General features: G+C 42.6%; 1 protein-coding gene across 1 annotated transcript in view; it reads left to right on the forward strand.

The window, feature by feature from the left end:
• LOC144820192 (transmembrane channel-like protein 2-A) overlaps nucleotides 1-17243 on the forward strand; it is a 583588-nt gene that overhangs the window by 421493 nt on the left and 144852 nt on the right. Inside the window, exon 10 of the mRNA XM_078677803.1 lies at nucleotides 3691-3870. Within this exon, the coding sequence (XP_078533929.1) occupies nucleotides 3691-3870 (180 nt within the window). The remainder of the gene's footprint in view (nucleotides 1-3690; nucleotides 3871-17243) is intronic.

Below are 17243 nucleotides of genomic sequence, written 5' to 3' on the forward strand. Positions count from 1 at the left end.
CCCACCACCAGGCCTAGAGGGTCAGAGTATTCCTAACCTGCACCCCTTCTCTTTTTTAAAGCTTCTCTTTGGACTCGAACGAGTCAGAGTTCCAAGATGCCAATCAGATCTCAGCATGAGATTTGTCAGATCAGAGGAAGATTTGCATCACAAGATATACAAATGTATTTTCTTTATTAACTCCTAAATTACTGAAGGTATTTACATCAAATTATAAAACAGGCTATTTCTGGAGCAAGATGTACCTTTCTGCCAAATTTGGTGTAACTCCATCTAGCAGTTCGGGCTGTGGTCGTGGTCAAAATCCCTATGGGAAATTGCAAATAAAAAACCTTTTTCTCAGCCACCACTTGACAGATCACCCCGAAACTTTCCAGACAGCAGCTGAGGTGAGTTGTACTCTAGTGTTGCAAATTTCGAGAAGATTTGTCAAACAGCGCCAAATTTATCAGCAAACGAAAAATGCTTACTCTATGGAATCTGGGTCCTAACTATAACTACATACTGCCGACCACCTCCAGTGGGATCCAGCATTTCTCCCTCCCACGGGGAGCAGCTAAAAATGCTTGGCAGTGGACTGGAGCTGGCTGGAGAAGCGGAGGCATTGGCGCTCCCCCAGAAGCCCCTACCAATGGTAAAGAGGGTGCCTCTGTGAGCTCCAAGGCACCCACCCTTTATTGGCCAGACCCAAGGGGTAGGGTCCCTGGGGCCATAAACAGCCCTAGGAGGGAGTCTGGGCGCCCCCCTCCCCATTTGAAATGTTGTTGGGCTCCGGGAAATGGGGTCCCTGGAATGAAATCAGCCAGAGGAGTGGGGCTGCATGCCCCTGCCATAAATTAAACGATGGGCACCTGGGGATGGCCACAACCCCGGCTTCACAAGGCTGAAGGCCATGTGCAGTGTGGGCCTTGCTGCAGATGAGTATGGTATGGTAATTATAAATTACTATACATTAAAAGAAATCCTAGAAATTCACAGAAAAAAAACAAAGGTTACAAGAATGTGTATAGTTAGGAAATACCAGGTAAAAACATAGAAATTCACTGAAAAAAACAGGAAAAGAATTATTAAAAAACCTTAGAAATCCACGAAAAATACAAAGGTTAAAAGGACGATTACATTAGGTCAGATTTTACACACACAAATCCATACAAATTCAGGAATTCTAGTTAGAGCTATCGCAAGTAACTAAAACTTTTGGCCTACGGTAACTACGACTCGTTCCCTCGCCATTCACTGCTAATTACCCCACATATGACATCACTCATGATATCTCTTATGACATTATTGATATCAGTGCAACATATTTATTGGTGAAAAAACTGTACATGGCGGGAACACGAGTTATAGTTACCTTAGGACACAAGTTTTAATTCCAATCAACTATGAGTAATTAATATTAAACTTTAAAAAAATCTGTGAATGCAGCTTGACGTATTCTTCACCATTTTATATGTTCTGGATGGGAACACATACATTATTTTTGCTGCATTGCGTTGGAAACCTACATATTACTTTAGCTGCATTTGGAATCCACACACTTAAGCCCACTCTAAAAGAAGTTAGTGACCTCTGTTACCTTGCAGTTTTCACTTATGTTGGTATTGAAACCACTCAAGTAGTGTGTGAACTGACTAAGGAGCACATTGTTCAGTGACTTTTATTATTATGTCAGCCCATCAAGCTGCAAGCATGGATATTATGTTGACGTGACTAATATAAGTTACTGTATGAAATTTATAGTAAAGTGTGTTTCATGAATTCTGCACTGTCACCTCAGTTTATTTCTGCACTGTAAAGAATGAGAAGCTCAATGTTAACTTACAGCAAAGCATAAACATGTGATACCCTGGAAGGTCTGTTGCCTGCCCAAGATGTGGGGAGAGTAGAGCTTTCTTTATATATATGATAGGAGTATGTAAAGCATTATCTGATTACATGGAAAATGTGAAGACTAAACTGTGTCATAATATGAACATTACACAGTAGGTTTCAAATTAAGCAATGGATTTCAGGCAGTATACCCAAACCAATGAGAAGGAATTGATATATAGATTTGCACTATTGAGGGCACTACTGGCAAAGCACTGGATTGATATACATTGTATACAATCCTGGGGTCTCCTGATAAATACATGGGTCAAAGATACTTTAAAGTGAGCTCTCGCAGAGAAATCTCGGTGAAGAGTAAAAAGGTGCGTTAATAGAGTGGTTGAAGATCTAGGTTTATGGACAGAGGTGATGCACTTAATAACAGAAATGGCATAGAAGAGACCACCAAAGATTCAAAGCTGCTCAAGAAAGTATGCAGTAGTGTGCCCCTAACAAAGTCAAAATCATCAATAAAACAGGCATTATAATCAAATAAATACGTATTCATGAGACAAGGTATAGATTAGAAACCATAAAAGTTTATTAAGAAAATAAAATGCATAATAAATCACATATAGGCAACTAGCATAATGCGTAGTCAAATGCAACAGGGGACCCGATAGTCAAGCCTCATGAAGAATCTTAAAATTATTCTAAGCCCTACGCATTAGACAGACTGACAAAAGGTCTACAAGAATCAAGAAATGACTGCATGGCTCACTCTCAAAATGTGCCTTTTAAAAAAACCATACAATTATATCTTATGTCACTTGTATTTAGGAGGAAAGGATATTTATCACAGTTGTGAAGGTGGGACCCTTTGACCAAACTTAAAATCAGGCCCACTACAGAGTGCAGTGTATTCATTTTTAATTAACCCTGGGCGGACAACTACGCTACGCTCATGTAGTTTGTGAAGTTTGCGCTACTTCGCACTAAGCGAATTGCGCGTAGCACAGTGCAAACACGCGTAGCGTAGCGGTCATTTTTTGCTTGCTCGTGGTCCTCAACGTCAAGTTGGTGACCGCGAGCGAGCAAAATTACACCCCGGCGAGACTTTTTCGTCTTTTGCGATCAGCAACATCAAGTTGGCAATCCCGAGCGTGGAAAATAAACCTCTCGGTGAGATTCTCAAAGCGTGAAAGTCAGGTTTCTCATTGCGAGTAGTCTCCTATGCTCACGACCGCTTGCGATGAGAAACTTCCAGTCCGCGTTGAGAAAGCTGCCTATCGACTTGAGCGTCAGAAAACGTCAGCTCGCACTGTGCAAGATGCTGTTTTCAATGATTGCACAGTGCGGACAAGCATCCGGCACTGTGCAATCATCACGAACAGCGTGCAACGCAGTTCGCGTAGCTCTACACATAGCTCGCGTAGTGCGAAGTGACCTTTGCGTAGCTAAGCGTAGCGCTACTTCGCAAACTACGCCCAGGGTTATTATTAAGGCAAAATGTTCATGATGCTAGTGCGACATTATTAATTATTCAAAATAGCTGTCACAGATTTATGATGAAAAGAATTATCTCTTATAACCATCTTATTGTTTTTCTGTTTGTATATTGACTGCTTTGTTTTCAATATTAGTGAGGGGGTGAAAAGAGTTGATGGTTCTAGACTTGCTGAACATAAGATGCATTGAAGTTCCCTCCTATACACCTGTTGACTGCTAATGTCTGGGCTCCCTATCAGTTCCTTCTCTTGGATTATGCTTTTAGGTGGGCTCCATCCCCACTGATTAACTCTGCCTTTGTTTCAAACAGAAGAATAATGTCTGAGTTGTTCACAAGTAAGCCTTCTTTGTTATCTGTCTCTTTTGCAGGTTGAGATTGTGATGTCACTGCTGTCGATGTTTTGCCCTCCACTGTTTGAAACAATTGCTGTAATGGAAGATTATCATCCACGTGTTGCATTAAAGTGGCAACTTGGTCGTATTTTTGCTCTTTTTCTTGGAAATCTCTATACCTTTTTGCTTGCTTTGATTGATGACGTCAATTTAAAGGTGAGTGTGACTAGACCCTTGTAAAAGTTTTTAACGCATAATAGAAGAACACATGCCTTATGTGTCTAGCTAAAGGAGATCGGAATTCAAAGTAAGCATATTGCACTTCATCTTTAAAACTAATAATAAGCTTTTTGTGGTGCACAATGATTTTCCAATAGACTTCGTACAGGCCATACTTTGCTTCCTGATTGAGCTCTCTCTTCCACTTTAGTAACTATTTTTGTTGACTACTGCAAACTGTGCTGCAAATTATGTGTTAAGTGCGGTATATGTAAAATTATGCAGCTAATGCCTTATTCACATAATCACAAATTTACACTAACCCTGACCATTGTTTCATCAACAGTCTATTCATGAAATATAACCAAAACATAAATGTTCCAGTTCCAGTCAGTGTCCACTGTTATCTGCACCTTATAGGCAACAGCTTCTACAATATCTTACTTTTAAGAAAGAATCTGTTTGATAGCAAAGAGTTTTTTTTCAAAATGTCTACATTCCTATCTACAAAGGTATTTTTCGCTACTTTTTACTGTAGACAATCAAGCAGTATAGTAATTATTTTACTATTTTTAACAAACATTTCCCTTTTTAAAAGAGCAATTTCTTGAAGCTAACTTTCCGAAAACAAACATGTAGGGCCTTATTTATGAAGGCCTTGCGGCGCCGGTGCGTCACTTTTAAGATGGGAAAACGTGACATACCGGCGGCGCAAGGCCTTCATAAATAAGGCCCGTAATCTAAAAACAATACAAAATGGGTAACCAGAGTGATTTAGGTCTTAATATAAATATTGGCCGCTGGCCTGTCCTCCACCAGGGTAACAGACTAAATTACTCTGTCGCCCTGATGGAAGTGCCAACTGCCAGATTTAGAACTGTTTGCTGGCCCAGCTGCCATTTCTGCTGTCATTGCGATTCCTTCCAATGCATTGTAAGTTTGCTGTAGGCTCCATCAACATGACAGAGTCATCCATCATATGTAAAAAACAAATGACATTTTGAAAAAGAAAATCCCAAAGCGGGATTTTCCTTTTGAAAATAATAAAAAGCTGTGCATGGGAGTTTTGCCCAATGGTGAGGGGGTATAGTGCACTTTTAAATGACCATTATTTGCTAGGTTTTTCATGACAGTGATGGGCATTAAAAAATGGCTGTATGTCTGCCCATCTAAATTAGAGGGGTGCACATGTAGCCAAACCACTGACGGTCCTTACTCGGTTGGGCCATTGGACGAGTTTGAACAGAGTGGAGAAGTCTTCAACGTCAACAAACTATGGTCCATCCAATTTTTAAATTGGGCTGGCAGACCATAACGGTGGTAGATCACCGTTGTGACAGACTTAAATGGGGCCTTAGGGATTGGGATGGCGGAGGTTGTCCTGACTGCTCAACCTTGCTATTCATGAGAGTGATGGAGGCCATCTTTCCATTGAGAACTGAATACTCAGACGTTTGGTCAGTAAATAACACATACAATCCTACCTTTGCTACTTTTTTAGATGTTCGATCAACTGCAAAGATCGGGGCATAAACCTGGCATGAAGGTGTTGCTATGTTGATAAGGCAATGGCATAAAAAACTGTAACCACATGATGCACAAGTTAACTGAGAATAGTTAAATAAGCTGCTTTGAGCATGTGGATGTTGCATGTACAGCATGTGCACTATGAAGGTTTTTTCTTGTTGGTGATGATGGCAGAGAACAAAGTGGTATTTGGTTGTAAGAATTACTGGTGAGTGCTGGAGGTTTGTGGTATGGTAGAGTATATGGAAATGGAAATAAGTATATGGAAATTAATACAAGTTTATTAAAGTTTTAAAAAACAATTTTTTGTATGTTAAATGGTAATGTTAAATATTTAAATATATGCATTTTAAATGTAGAATAATGTTTTATTAATGTTATTGCACAATTAACTAGTTTTTCAATGTTATTTTATTAATATGTAGTATATTAAAATATGTTAAAATTAATTTATAACTATTTTAAAATAACTTAATATTTATCTATAATGTATATATATTTTTTAACATTAGAATATTTTATATACATCTAAAATGTTTTGTTTTTTAACATTATTTCTTATGGGTTTTGTTTTAAATCCCCATTTCCATTATTTTCATGTGAGTGTGGTGCAGTACCTGTGAGTGGCCATGGTTGATGCTGGACTTACTCCAACTCTGAGCTGGGGTTTATATTTACAACTGTTGAGTTTTTTTTTGGCTGTAGTAACTATAGAAGTGCAGTTTGTGATGAGGAATTGGCTTAATCGTTAGTTGGTGCTCGAATGTCACACCCTAAGTTTCATCCTAACTTTCTTCAACCCCTTAAACCCTTCTCCTTTAGTCGTAAGTATTCCCCATTTTCCAGCCACTTCCTGCGTCCCACCCATATTTACTACTAAAATGTGTACCTAGGAGTGTGGAGGTGTCCGCAGTTGGGGAGGAGATCTCCACACATAAAAGATAGACACGGAGGTGTAGACTGTTGCATGTAGCTTAGTGAATAGCATTTTGTGGTACATTAGTACAATTATTGTTGTATTGCTAAATGTACTAAACAATGGAGTTTGTGAATAGACTCCTTTGATTTCTTGGTAGCCATGATACAAGTGAGTTTCAGTCTTCTGTAGGTCCAACATATTCTGTTTGGACTGAATCCCAAGATGAATGAGTTGCTCCATATGTTGAAGATTTGTTCACAGAATGTATTTAGAAAAATGTCTCATTTAAATAGAGCTGTTGCTAAGCATATAATGTGACAGGGCCAATGTGTATACAAATACTTTGAGGGGTAACTCTTTCCAAAATTAATCTAAAATCGAGTGTATTAGACCTGGCGTCCTTGGCGCGATTTCCCCAGACTTTTGGTCTACTGCCCTCAAGTTTTACCAACTTCACTTTTGCTGGCTCTATGATTTTGGGCACTTTACCACTGCTAACCAGTGCTGAAGTGAATATGCTCTGCACTCAAAACATAGTAGCATTCACTTATCCAATATTGGCATATTTAATTTATTTGTGTTTCCCTAGTAGAGTGGGCTACATGTGCCCAGGGCCTGTTAACTAAATGCTATTAATGGGTCTGCAACCCTGACTGTGCCACCCACTTTCATGGCTTTTAAACATGTCTCAGGCCTGCCACTAAAGAGCCTAATTGTGCAGTTTAAATTGCAATTTGACCTGGCAAGTTTACCTACCTGCCAAGTCTAAACATTCCCTTTTATTGAATACAAGTCACCCCTAAGGTAGGCCCCAGGCAGCCCTATTGGCAGAATGCAATGTATTTAAAAAGTAGGACATGTAATTTTTGAGTTTGAAATGTTCTAGTACTTAAGCAATGCCTATCTCTCCCATATGGTAAAATTGGGATTGCCTTAAAACTTCTTTTAAGTGTAATTTCCAATCAGGAAAAGATGGAGATTTGGAGTTTGGTGTCTCTGGACTCCAAATTTAAAATCACAACTTATGGTGAAGTCGGAATTTAAATTGAAAGTTTGAAAATGACACTTTTAGAAAGATGGCAGTTTCCTATTTGAGCAATTATGTGCCTCTGCCTGTCTCTGAATACATATCTGGCTTGGGTGACAGCTGGGCTTTGTGCATTTCCTCCGGACAGTCACACAGAGGAAGCTGGGGTGTGACATCTGCATCCTTATGGCCCATCACTAAGCTGATAGACCTTCCTGAGGTAGACTGGGAGGGAGAAGCTAGCACTTTCATCTGAATAGGGCTGTACCTGTCCCCACATAAAGAGCTATATATAGCCCCCTGTAGTGATTCTGGAGCCAGTTCAGGAAATACAGAGATCTTCTGATCTTCAAAGGCCTCTTTGAAGTCTCCCTTACTTCAAAGGCACATTGCTGAAACCAAGGACATTCTGCCATTAAGAAGAGCTACTGTGCTGTAGGAGGGACTGATATTTTGCTAACTGCATTTCTGTGTTGGCCTGCTGCCTGCTGGTTGGTGTGCTACAGGAAGGACTGCCACTTGGCTACCTGCTTTGCCGTGTTGGCCTGTGGCCTGCTGCTTCTTGCCTGGGAGTGAGCAGGACAGGTCTATTCATCGTGGTTATCCCAAACTTTGTATTTACCTCTGCCTAGCCCGAACTCAAGTAACCTTTTAGCACTATTGACTTTTAAGCACTGTTTTCGGATTTTATCTTTAAAAAAACATATCTTGACTTCTACTTGACTTGTTTTGGTTGTATTTTACTCTGATAAATATTATTTATTGTTCTAAACTGGTAAACTGGTGTGGAGTCTTTTTTTTGTATTGCACAGGCACTTTAAACATTCTCACTTAAGATAAGCCTGACTGCTCTGTGCCAGGCTACTCGAGGGTTAGCACAGGCTAATTTAGGTTGTGTATCCGACTTACCCCAACTAGGATGGTGGTCCCTATTCGGCCAGGTTGCAAACCTCTGCCAACTAGAGACCTGGTTTCTAGCAAAGTTCATATGGTTTACTCAGCTCAAGCATGCTACTGAATTTACCTGTGAATTTAGGCACTCAACCAGATGGGGAGATAGCAGTGCAATAGAAAGATGGACTGAAAGAAATTGAATGAAAGGAATTGTTCTTCTCTGATCTATCAAAACCAAAGACAGGCACCAAATCCACCAACAAAAAGTATAATGCAAAATCCACAACCTTGATCTACAATGTTGCACAATAATGGCTGTGGAAGTCAAGATCCTTTGCATGAGAAATAAGAGAAGCTATCACAAATATTTGAATAAAGCAAAAAAGCTGATGCTGCTAAACGCATATATAATGCAAAAAAACACAATCTAGGCATATTTTTAACATCTACTAGGAGATGTCTTGAAGAATTGTTCCTACATATAACGCAATAATGATGTGAGGGCCTTCTGATGTTTTTGAGGTATTTAGAATGTACCATTTCTTCTCCATTAACACACAACCTACTTATACTCACTCCATTTCATTCCTCATTTGCACAATTTCTCCCAAAACAAGGAGGAGATAATGGAAGATATTAAAAAACTGGTGTCCCACCTGCTTGCAGAGCTCTTTCAGTAGGTTGGTAAAGCAAATCCTCCTCTCTCTAAAGGAGGACCTCAAAGAGCATTGGCTTCCTTTAATGAAGTAATTTGTCAACCCCAAAATCACATCATCCTCACACATCTTCTGAAGAAATTAACATATTCTCAGAATGACTTGACTAACTACTAACTGACATCCAAGCTATCTTAACTCAGGACAATTTTGGAAATGTATGCCACTAGAGAGCTTCAAGAGCAAGTAAAACTAAATCACATCCTCAACGGCCATCAGCCTAGGCTTATACCTAGAGGGTTAGCAAATTACCACCGGTTGATGTCAGAGATAAACTCTTACTCTTATTTGATGAGAGTGGATGATCAACCCTCATACTCTCATCTTTCTTTTTTATTTTTTTTAGTTCTCATTTATCATATTATGTTCTGGTTTCAGAAAGCCAGGGCCAGACCAAACCAGAAAGCGGCAGTGGGGCACCTGTTCTCTCCACAAGGGAGGAGGGATAGAAATATCCGAGGCCAGAAAAGATTTTACCTTCTGGATGGACAGTGGCACTGACTCCTCTAATGACTGGTGCTAAGAATAGGTAACCCGGACACTAAAGCAATCTGTATAGCATACAATTAAACATTGGACCCTGAGGTTTCAAAGAAAGCTTAAACATCTGTCATGGAGAAACAAGAAGGTGGGAATAAACAGGTTTAAACAAGAAAGAAAAATAAAGAGGAAAACAGCCTGAAAGAACGTAGTACTGGGGGAGAATTAAAGGGATTATGTGCTCAGTGAGATAGGCTGAAGACATAAAGCTTAAACCAGTCATCCCAGAGTTCCCAAAATTTTGTTTTCTTGACAAATATATTAGCCCGGTCTAGATACAAGACTTTTTGTATGGAGCTAATCCATTCGTCCTCATTGGGGGGAACAAGGGAGGATCCACAGAACAGCACAGCTCCCTTCATGCAAGAAGGATCAAAAAGAAAAAGATAAGGGCTTTATGGGGTTTAAGAAGACCCCAGAAAGCTGCCCCACCTGGCAACACTCCAAAAATCACAAGAGCTCAGCTCATATTAATGTCCTGGTCCATAATACCCGAGATGATCTTACCCACTTTCTGCCAGAAAAGCTGGATTGAGGGACACTGCCAAAACATATGGGCATTGTTCGCATTGTTCCTCCACACTTCGGGCATTTCTTCATTAAACTGTGCCTCAGCTTCGATTATTTTTTACTGTCCTTGTGGACAGTAAAAAGATGGTTCTTCCTTAATGGAGCGGATTTCACATATGACCACAAATAAGACATAGATACTTGCCCTAAGGATTCGAGGTCTTCGCCTGGCAGTTCCCTCCTTCAGATCTTTGTAAATGAGTTTTGCATCTCTTCTCCATTTTGGATTAGCATCCAGTACCACTCTGCAACTTCTTTCTGTGCAGTGGAGCGTAGGCAGATCTTGGACGCCAAATCCATGTTCCCTTTGCTCTCCTCCTCCAACGCTATAACCCAGCTTAAAAGTTGATTGTATTTTAAATTTTTAGACCGAATCTTCAGAGATCTCTGAGAGGCGTTGCCTTCAGAAAAACCTTGATGCCCGGCCATCTGGCACTTGCCCCCCGCCCTCACTAACTAAAAAAGCATCTGCACAAAAAACACCTTTGTCTGTTGGTAGAAGGCAGCCCAGAAGTAAACCTGAAAGAATTCGAATCACGCCCTCACTTCGGTCCAAGCTAAGTCCACTCAGTCTATTCAGCCAATCCCCATTGCTATGGCTGCTACGGCTGCTTGCTCTGTTTCCACGCACAGCCCTGAGCGGCCCGGGCATGTAAGAGTCATAGATAATCCTGTTCCCACTGAGGTTGGGAACAACATCCTGTGCCTTGAAAATAGGTTTACCCCTTTGGCAGCAATGGAAGAGGATGACACAGAAACCCAGCATAACCTCAGGTCTGAGAGCCCCCCGAGCCAGTCTCCCAAACAGAGAGAAGGGCCTAGCGCAACAGTCACAGCGGCCAGCCTGGGGGACCAATCTTCCACAGAGGGCCTTCTAGCCACCTTGCTAATGGAGATAAGAGAAAAATTAGCAGTTTCCGAACTCAATCAACAAGAGATCCAGTGCGCATGTGAAATGCTAAAAGGCAAGATAAATAACATTGTGGAAAGAGTTGGAGCAATGGAGGTAGCTTTTGAGGAACTTTCAAAACAAGCGGACACAAATAAGATTGAGATCACGAAGTTATAAAGGATAGTGATAGAGAACTTCGAGATACACTAGAAACTTTGGAAAACAGTTCCAGAAAAACAAGATCAGGATTTTGAATGTTCCAGAAGATCTCGAGGGAGGGGATGTGAGGAGCTTTGTCATCAATCTTCTTGGAGAATTTAAGATTGACATAGAGAAGCAGACTTTGAAAGACGACATCAAGAGAGTATACCGAGACCCGGTTTCTAGGAGATCAGGGAAGAAAAACCCGAGAAGGATCCTAGTAAATTTCAAGACGCATTCAATCAAAGAAAAGATCCTTGCCGGGGGTCTCATTGTAGAAGCATATAAGAAAGGGGAGTGGTCCTTCCGCATCAGGTCAGACATATCACATGCCACATAAGATAGGCAATGGGAGCTAGGGAAGTTCATACAAGATCTGAGGGAGTTGGATGCCACTGCCAACCTCCGGTTTCCTGCCTCCCTAAAGGTGATGTGGAACAATAGAATATATAACATCAGAGACCCCTCCGAAGTTAGCTCCCTGATCTAACAGCACATCCAAAAGATTAGACCGAACTCTGCTGTGATGTAGCGAGAGAGCCCAAAGTGGAGGTACCATCTGTATACCTCTAGTCCTTGGGGAGGGTGCCCCGAGTTGTGTGGGTGGCAAGGAAGGGTTGGGGGATCACAAGCAAAAAGAAAAAACAAAAAATTAACACAATTTATATTTGCACTGGATGGGGGAGCTTGAGGGAAAAAAGAAAAAATGGTCCTCATTTATTAATAAGATCCAAGTATATCTGAGTGGTTTGTATTAACCCGCTATCTTTCCAATCATGTGTAGTACTCTTAGGTTTTTCAGGCCACTACGCATCCGTTTATATTTTCTATAACAGATTTAGATAGGCTTAAGAAATTGAAAATTCTATCATGGAATGTAAATGGCCTTAGGATTTCCTACAGAAGAAGGAAAATCCTAAAGTACTTGAGACTTTCTGATAGCAAGGTTTTCCTGGTTCAGGAGTCACGTCTGCATAAAGAGAAGTGGGTAGAGATACTTAAAAAACAGATATGGTAGGAGCATTGCGTTTTGACCACCCAGATGTGTTCAGTGAAAGTGGTTGCCCTTCTCTTTAAAAAATCCACCCAAGCCATACTTGGAGACTGTGCTGTTGACCCACTCGGTAGGTGGGCACTAGCCAGGGCCAAAATCAACGGTTCTTGGTTGACCTTTGTGGGCTATTACGTCCCCTATTTAGATGACCCAGTACCACTACGCACTTTACTGCTTCAGTTGGTCGACAATAAAGATCCTATTATACTGGGTGGAGATTTCAATGTAGTCCTGAACCCAATGCAGGATTCACCTTCTAGGAGAAAAATGGCTGCAACTCACACAATATGAGAGTCACCCTGAAACAGTTGATGACAGATATGGGCCTTTCAGATATCTGGAGTGTGATGGGAAGTAAGGCTGGGACATCAGGGGGAAACTTTACTTTCCATAACAAAAAATGTGGCCATCGCTCTAAGATCGATTTATTTTCGGTGGACTCTTTTATTAGTAGGAATACGACAAGGGTCAGTTATGTCCCTGAAAATGTGTCTGACCATTCGGGTATTTTTCTGGAAACCACTTTTGTGAATGAACCCCTCTCTCGTAGGTGGACCCTTAATCGCTCTTTACTTCTGGAACCATTTGTAATCGATAAACTGAAAACTGTCACCAAGGAGTTCTTTTTATTTAACATAGAGTCAGCCCCCTCACATATTGTATGGAATACGTACATAGCTTTTTTAAGAGGCACTTTCAGGGGCCGATTAGGATGGCGGACGGACTTGCGTCCGTCCGCCACCCCTGAGTAGGAGGGACCGTCCGCATGGGCAGCGGCGGTCCCTCCATGGCAATTAGGATGTGACCGCCAGGGTGGCGGTCACATCCTCTATTATTAACATTGCGGCGGGTGCAGCTTCAAGCTGCACCCGCCGCAATGTTAAAAATGCATGTGTTGCATTTACATGCACAAAGCGGCAGGCACCGCACGGTGCCTGCTGCTTTGTGTACGCAAATGCAGGGGGGTACCATAGGTACCCCCCATGTGCACCCCCCACCCCCCATTCACCCAGGGGGCCCGCAACGGGCCCCCAAAGTGAATGTCCGTATGCTTTTCCATGGCGGAAAAGCCGCCGTGGAAAAGCATATTTACACAAACATCATAATATGGCGGACGGTGTCTCAGAGACACTGCCTGCCATGTTATAGCTTTTCCGCCGCGGTCGGAAGCCGACCGCGGCGGAAAAGCGGCGGACGGAATTCCAGACCCACCAGCCATCCTAATTTGGCGGTGGGTCTTTGGAGTCTCCGCCGCGGTTTTTCCGCATCCTCCAGGCCGGCGGACACTTCCGCCGGCCCGGAGGATGCGGAAAAACCGCCATCCTAATCGGCCCCTAACTGTCCTGTCTACTGAGCAAAACAAGAGAGTACGAGAAAAATTTAGAGCATTTGAAGCTGCACTACATATTAACCAGTTAGCGCTAGAACAAACACCCAAGAGCTTAAATGTGATACAAAAACCAAATTCAGCAAAAACTGAGCTCGCCGATTACCTTGAAGCAATAGTCAGAGGAAATGGGAAGCAAGCAGGTTATCCTATCATGAATATGGGGAGGGGTGTGGTAAATTGCTTGCATGGGAAGCCAAAGTTGTCAGTCTAGGAATTTGATAAAAGATCTCAGCTGTCCAAACTCTGTTAATATCATCTCCAAGGATACTGAGATTGAGAATGCTTTTGCTCAATTCTTCCAAGGTCTCTATTTAGAGAATCGAACTGTAAGTGAAGAACTTATGGAGGACTTTCCCCCCGAGACCTAGAACTCTCTATGCTTCAGAGCCCAGAAAAAGACAACCTAAACAGCCCCATTGGTCTGGAGGAAATCCTTCATACCATCAGTACCTTAAAAAAAAGGGAAAGCCGCTGGGAATTTTATTCCTAATGAAATTTATACTATATTGCTCCAATTGTTCAACTCTGCCTTTATAACTGGCCAGGGCCTCCCTTCGTCCTGGGACGAAGCCACCATAACCATCTTCTTGAAACATAATAAGAAGCCAGAGTCCTGTGAGTCTTATAGGCCTATTCTCTTCTTAATAGTGATCATAAAATATCCACCCAGATTCTAAACATATGGATAAGGTGGCAGTATCACTAACGCATTCCGACCAAAAAGGCTTTATGAAGAGGAGGCAACTCCACGAGTTAACACATGATCTGATCGGGGCGATCGATATGGCAAGAGAATATGGGGTCCCTTTGGCAGTAATGTCCTTTGTCGCAGTGAAGGCCTTCGATATGGTCAGCTGGGCTTTTTATACAAAATTATCCAATGCTTTAACCTAAGGGAGGCATTCTTAGCAGTAGTCGGGCCCTATATAAAAATCCGTCGACTAGGGTTCTGGTCAATGGGAATCTCACTAAACCAATAAAAAGGGGTAGGGGGACTAGATAGGGATGCCCTCTTTCCCCCTCTTTTTTCATCAAACCATTGGCATGCAAATTAAGGGCATATCGGAATATTCATCCTTTCCTTTGTAATGGTTGGGTGAAGAAAAAATGGGCTATATGCTGACGATCTTATGATCTTGACCGGGGATCTACAGCACCTGCGATGTGGGAGCAGTTGGAAGGCTTTGAAAGGGCATCTGGATATTCCATTAACCAACAAAAAGCGGAGCTCATGAAATGGAACACCTCCTATAGGAGTGATCTAACAAAGCAGGAGATAAGATATCTGGGAGTCCAAATAGTACATAATGTAGAGAAAATAGCCCAGGTGAATTTTGATAAGGTAGCAGTGGGAGTCAAATCACAGTTACGAGCATGGAGGGGCTCTACCAATACTACTGCTCTTTTCATTTGAAGAACTTTCATCAGTTGTTGATGGGAGCTCTTGTTTGTCCCCGCACTTTAGGGCCCTCACGGTGAGCTCTCCATATCAAGCAGATTTCTTCCTTCTAAAGTTTGGTCTCCCCAAATTCTTTAAGAAGGTGAGGCTAAAGGTACTTTTAGCTGCCTCTAAGGTTTGGTATTAGGTTAGACTGGCTCTACAAATACCTTACTACTGTGATGTTTACAAAAAACACAGTTGATGGACAGAATGTAGAACAATGTCATACATTCACCCCAGTACAAGGATCTGGGCCTAAATCCATCGTTTTTTTCACTCCACACCACCCTGGGTTAGACACTGGCTATATGCAAATCAGCTCTGACCCTTTGCCTCATGGGAAAAGTCCAGTCCGAACTGCCAAGCCCTGTCTTTCCCAGACCGGAATCAAGCATCCAAGGACCGGTTTCTGGCTATCAGCCTTCATTCAGCCTGGATAGCTTGACTCCAGTGGTGTGGAGAGCCTGGGACTCACGTCTGAGCATACCCAGCCCACTCGGGGTGAAAATTACAAAAAACACAGTTGATGGACAGAATGTAGAACAATGTCATACATTCACCCCAGTACAAGGATCTGGGCCTAAATCCATCGTTTTTTTCACTCCACACCACCCTGGGTTAGACACTGGCTATATGCAAATCAGCTCTGACCCTTTGCCTCATGGGAAAAGTCCAGTCCGAACTGCCAAGCCCTGTCTTTCCCAGACCGGAATCAAGCATCCAAGGACCGGTTTCTGGCTATCAGCCTTCATTCAGCCTGGATAGCTTGACTCCAGTGGTGTGGAGAGCCTGGGACTCACGTCTGAGCATACCCAGCCCACTCGGGGTGAAAATTACAAAAAACACAGTTGATGGACAGAATGTAGAACAATGTCATACATTCACCCCAGTACAAGGATCTGGGCCTAAATCCATCGTTTTTTTCACTCCACACCACCCTGGGTTAGACACTGGCTATATGCAAATCAGCTCTGACCCTTTGCCTCATGGGAAAAGTCCAGTCCGAACTGCCAAGCCCTGTCTTTCCCAGACCGGAATCAAGCATCCAAGGACCGGTTTCTGGCTATCAGCCTTCATTCAGCCTGGATAGCTTGACTCCAGTGGTGTGGAGAGCCTGGGACTCACGTCTGAGCATACCCAGCCCACTCGGGGTGAAAATTACAAAAAACACAGTTGATGGACAGAATGTAGAACAATGTCATACATTCACCCCAGTACAAGGATCTGGGCCTAAATCCATCGTTTTTTTCACTCCACACCACCCTGGGTTAGACACTGGCTATATGCAAATCAGCTCTGACCCTTTGCCTCATGGGAAAAGTCCAGTCCGAACTGCCAAGCCCTGTCTTTCCCAGACCGGAATCAAGCATCCAAGGACCGGTTTCTGGCTATCAGCCTTCATTCAGCCTGGATAGCTTGACTCCAGTGGTGTGGAGAGCCTGGGACTCACGTCTGAGCATACCCAGCCCACTCGGGGTGAAAATTACAAAAAACACAGTTGATGGACAGAATGTAGAACAATGTCATACATTCACCCCAGTACAAGGATCTGGGCCTAAATCCATCGTTTTTTTCACTCCACACCACCCTGGGTTAGACACTGGCTATATGCAAATCAGCTCTGACCCTTTGCCTCATGGGAAAAGTCCAGTCCGAACTGCCAAGCCCTGTCTTTCCCAGACCGGAATCAAGCATCCAAGGACCGGTTTCTGGCTATCAGCCTTCATTCAGCCTGGATAGCTTGACTCCAGTGGTGTGGAGAGCCTGGGACTCACATCTGAGCATACCCAGCCCACTCAGGGTGAAAATTACAAAAAACACAGTTGATGGACAGAATGTAGAACAATGTCATACATTCACCCCAGTACAAGGATCTGGGCCTAAATCCATCATTTTTTTCACTCCACACCACCCTGGGTTAGAGACTGGCTATATGCAAATCAGCTCTGACCCTTTGCCTCATGGGAAAAGTCCAGTCCGAACTGCCAAGCCCTGTCTTTCCCAGACCGGAATCAAGCATCCAAGGACCGGTTTCTGGCTATCAGCCTTCATTCAGCCTGGATAGCTTGACTCCAGTGGTGTGGAGAGCCTGGGACTCACGTCTGAGCATACCCAGCCCACTCGGGGTGAAAATTACAAAAAACACAGTTGATGGACAGAATGTAGAACAATGTCATACATTCACCCCAGTACAAGGAT

Source organism: Lissotriton helveticus, chromosome 2_1 (genome assembly GCF_964261635.1).
Source record: "Lissotriton helveticus chromosome 2_1, aLisHel1.1, whole genome shotgun sequence".
In the NCBI taxonomy this organism is placed as follows: domain Eukaryota; kingdom Metazoa; phylum Chordata; class Amphibia; order Caudata; family Salamandridae; genus Lissotriton; species Lissotriton helveticus.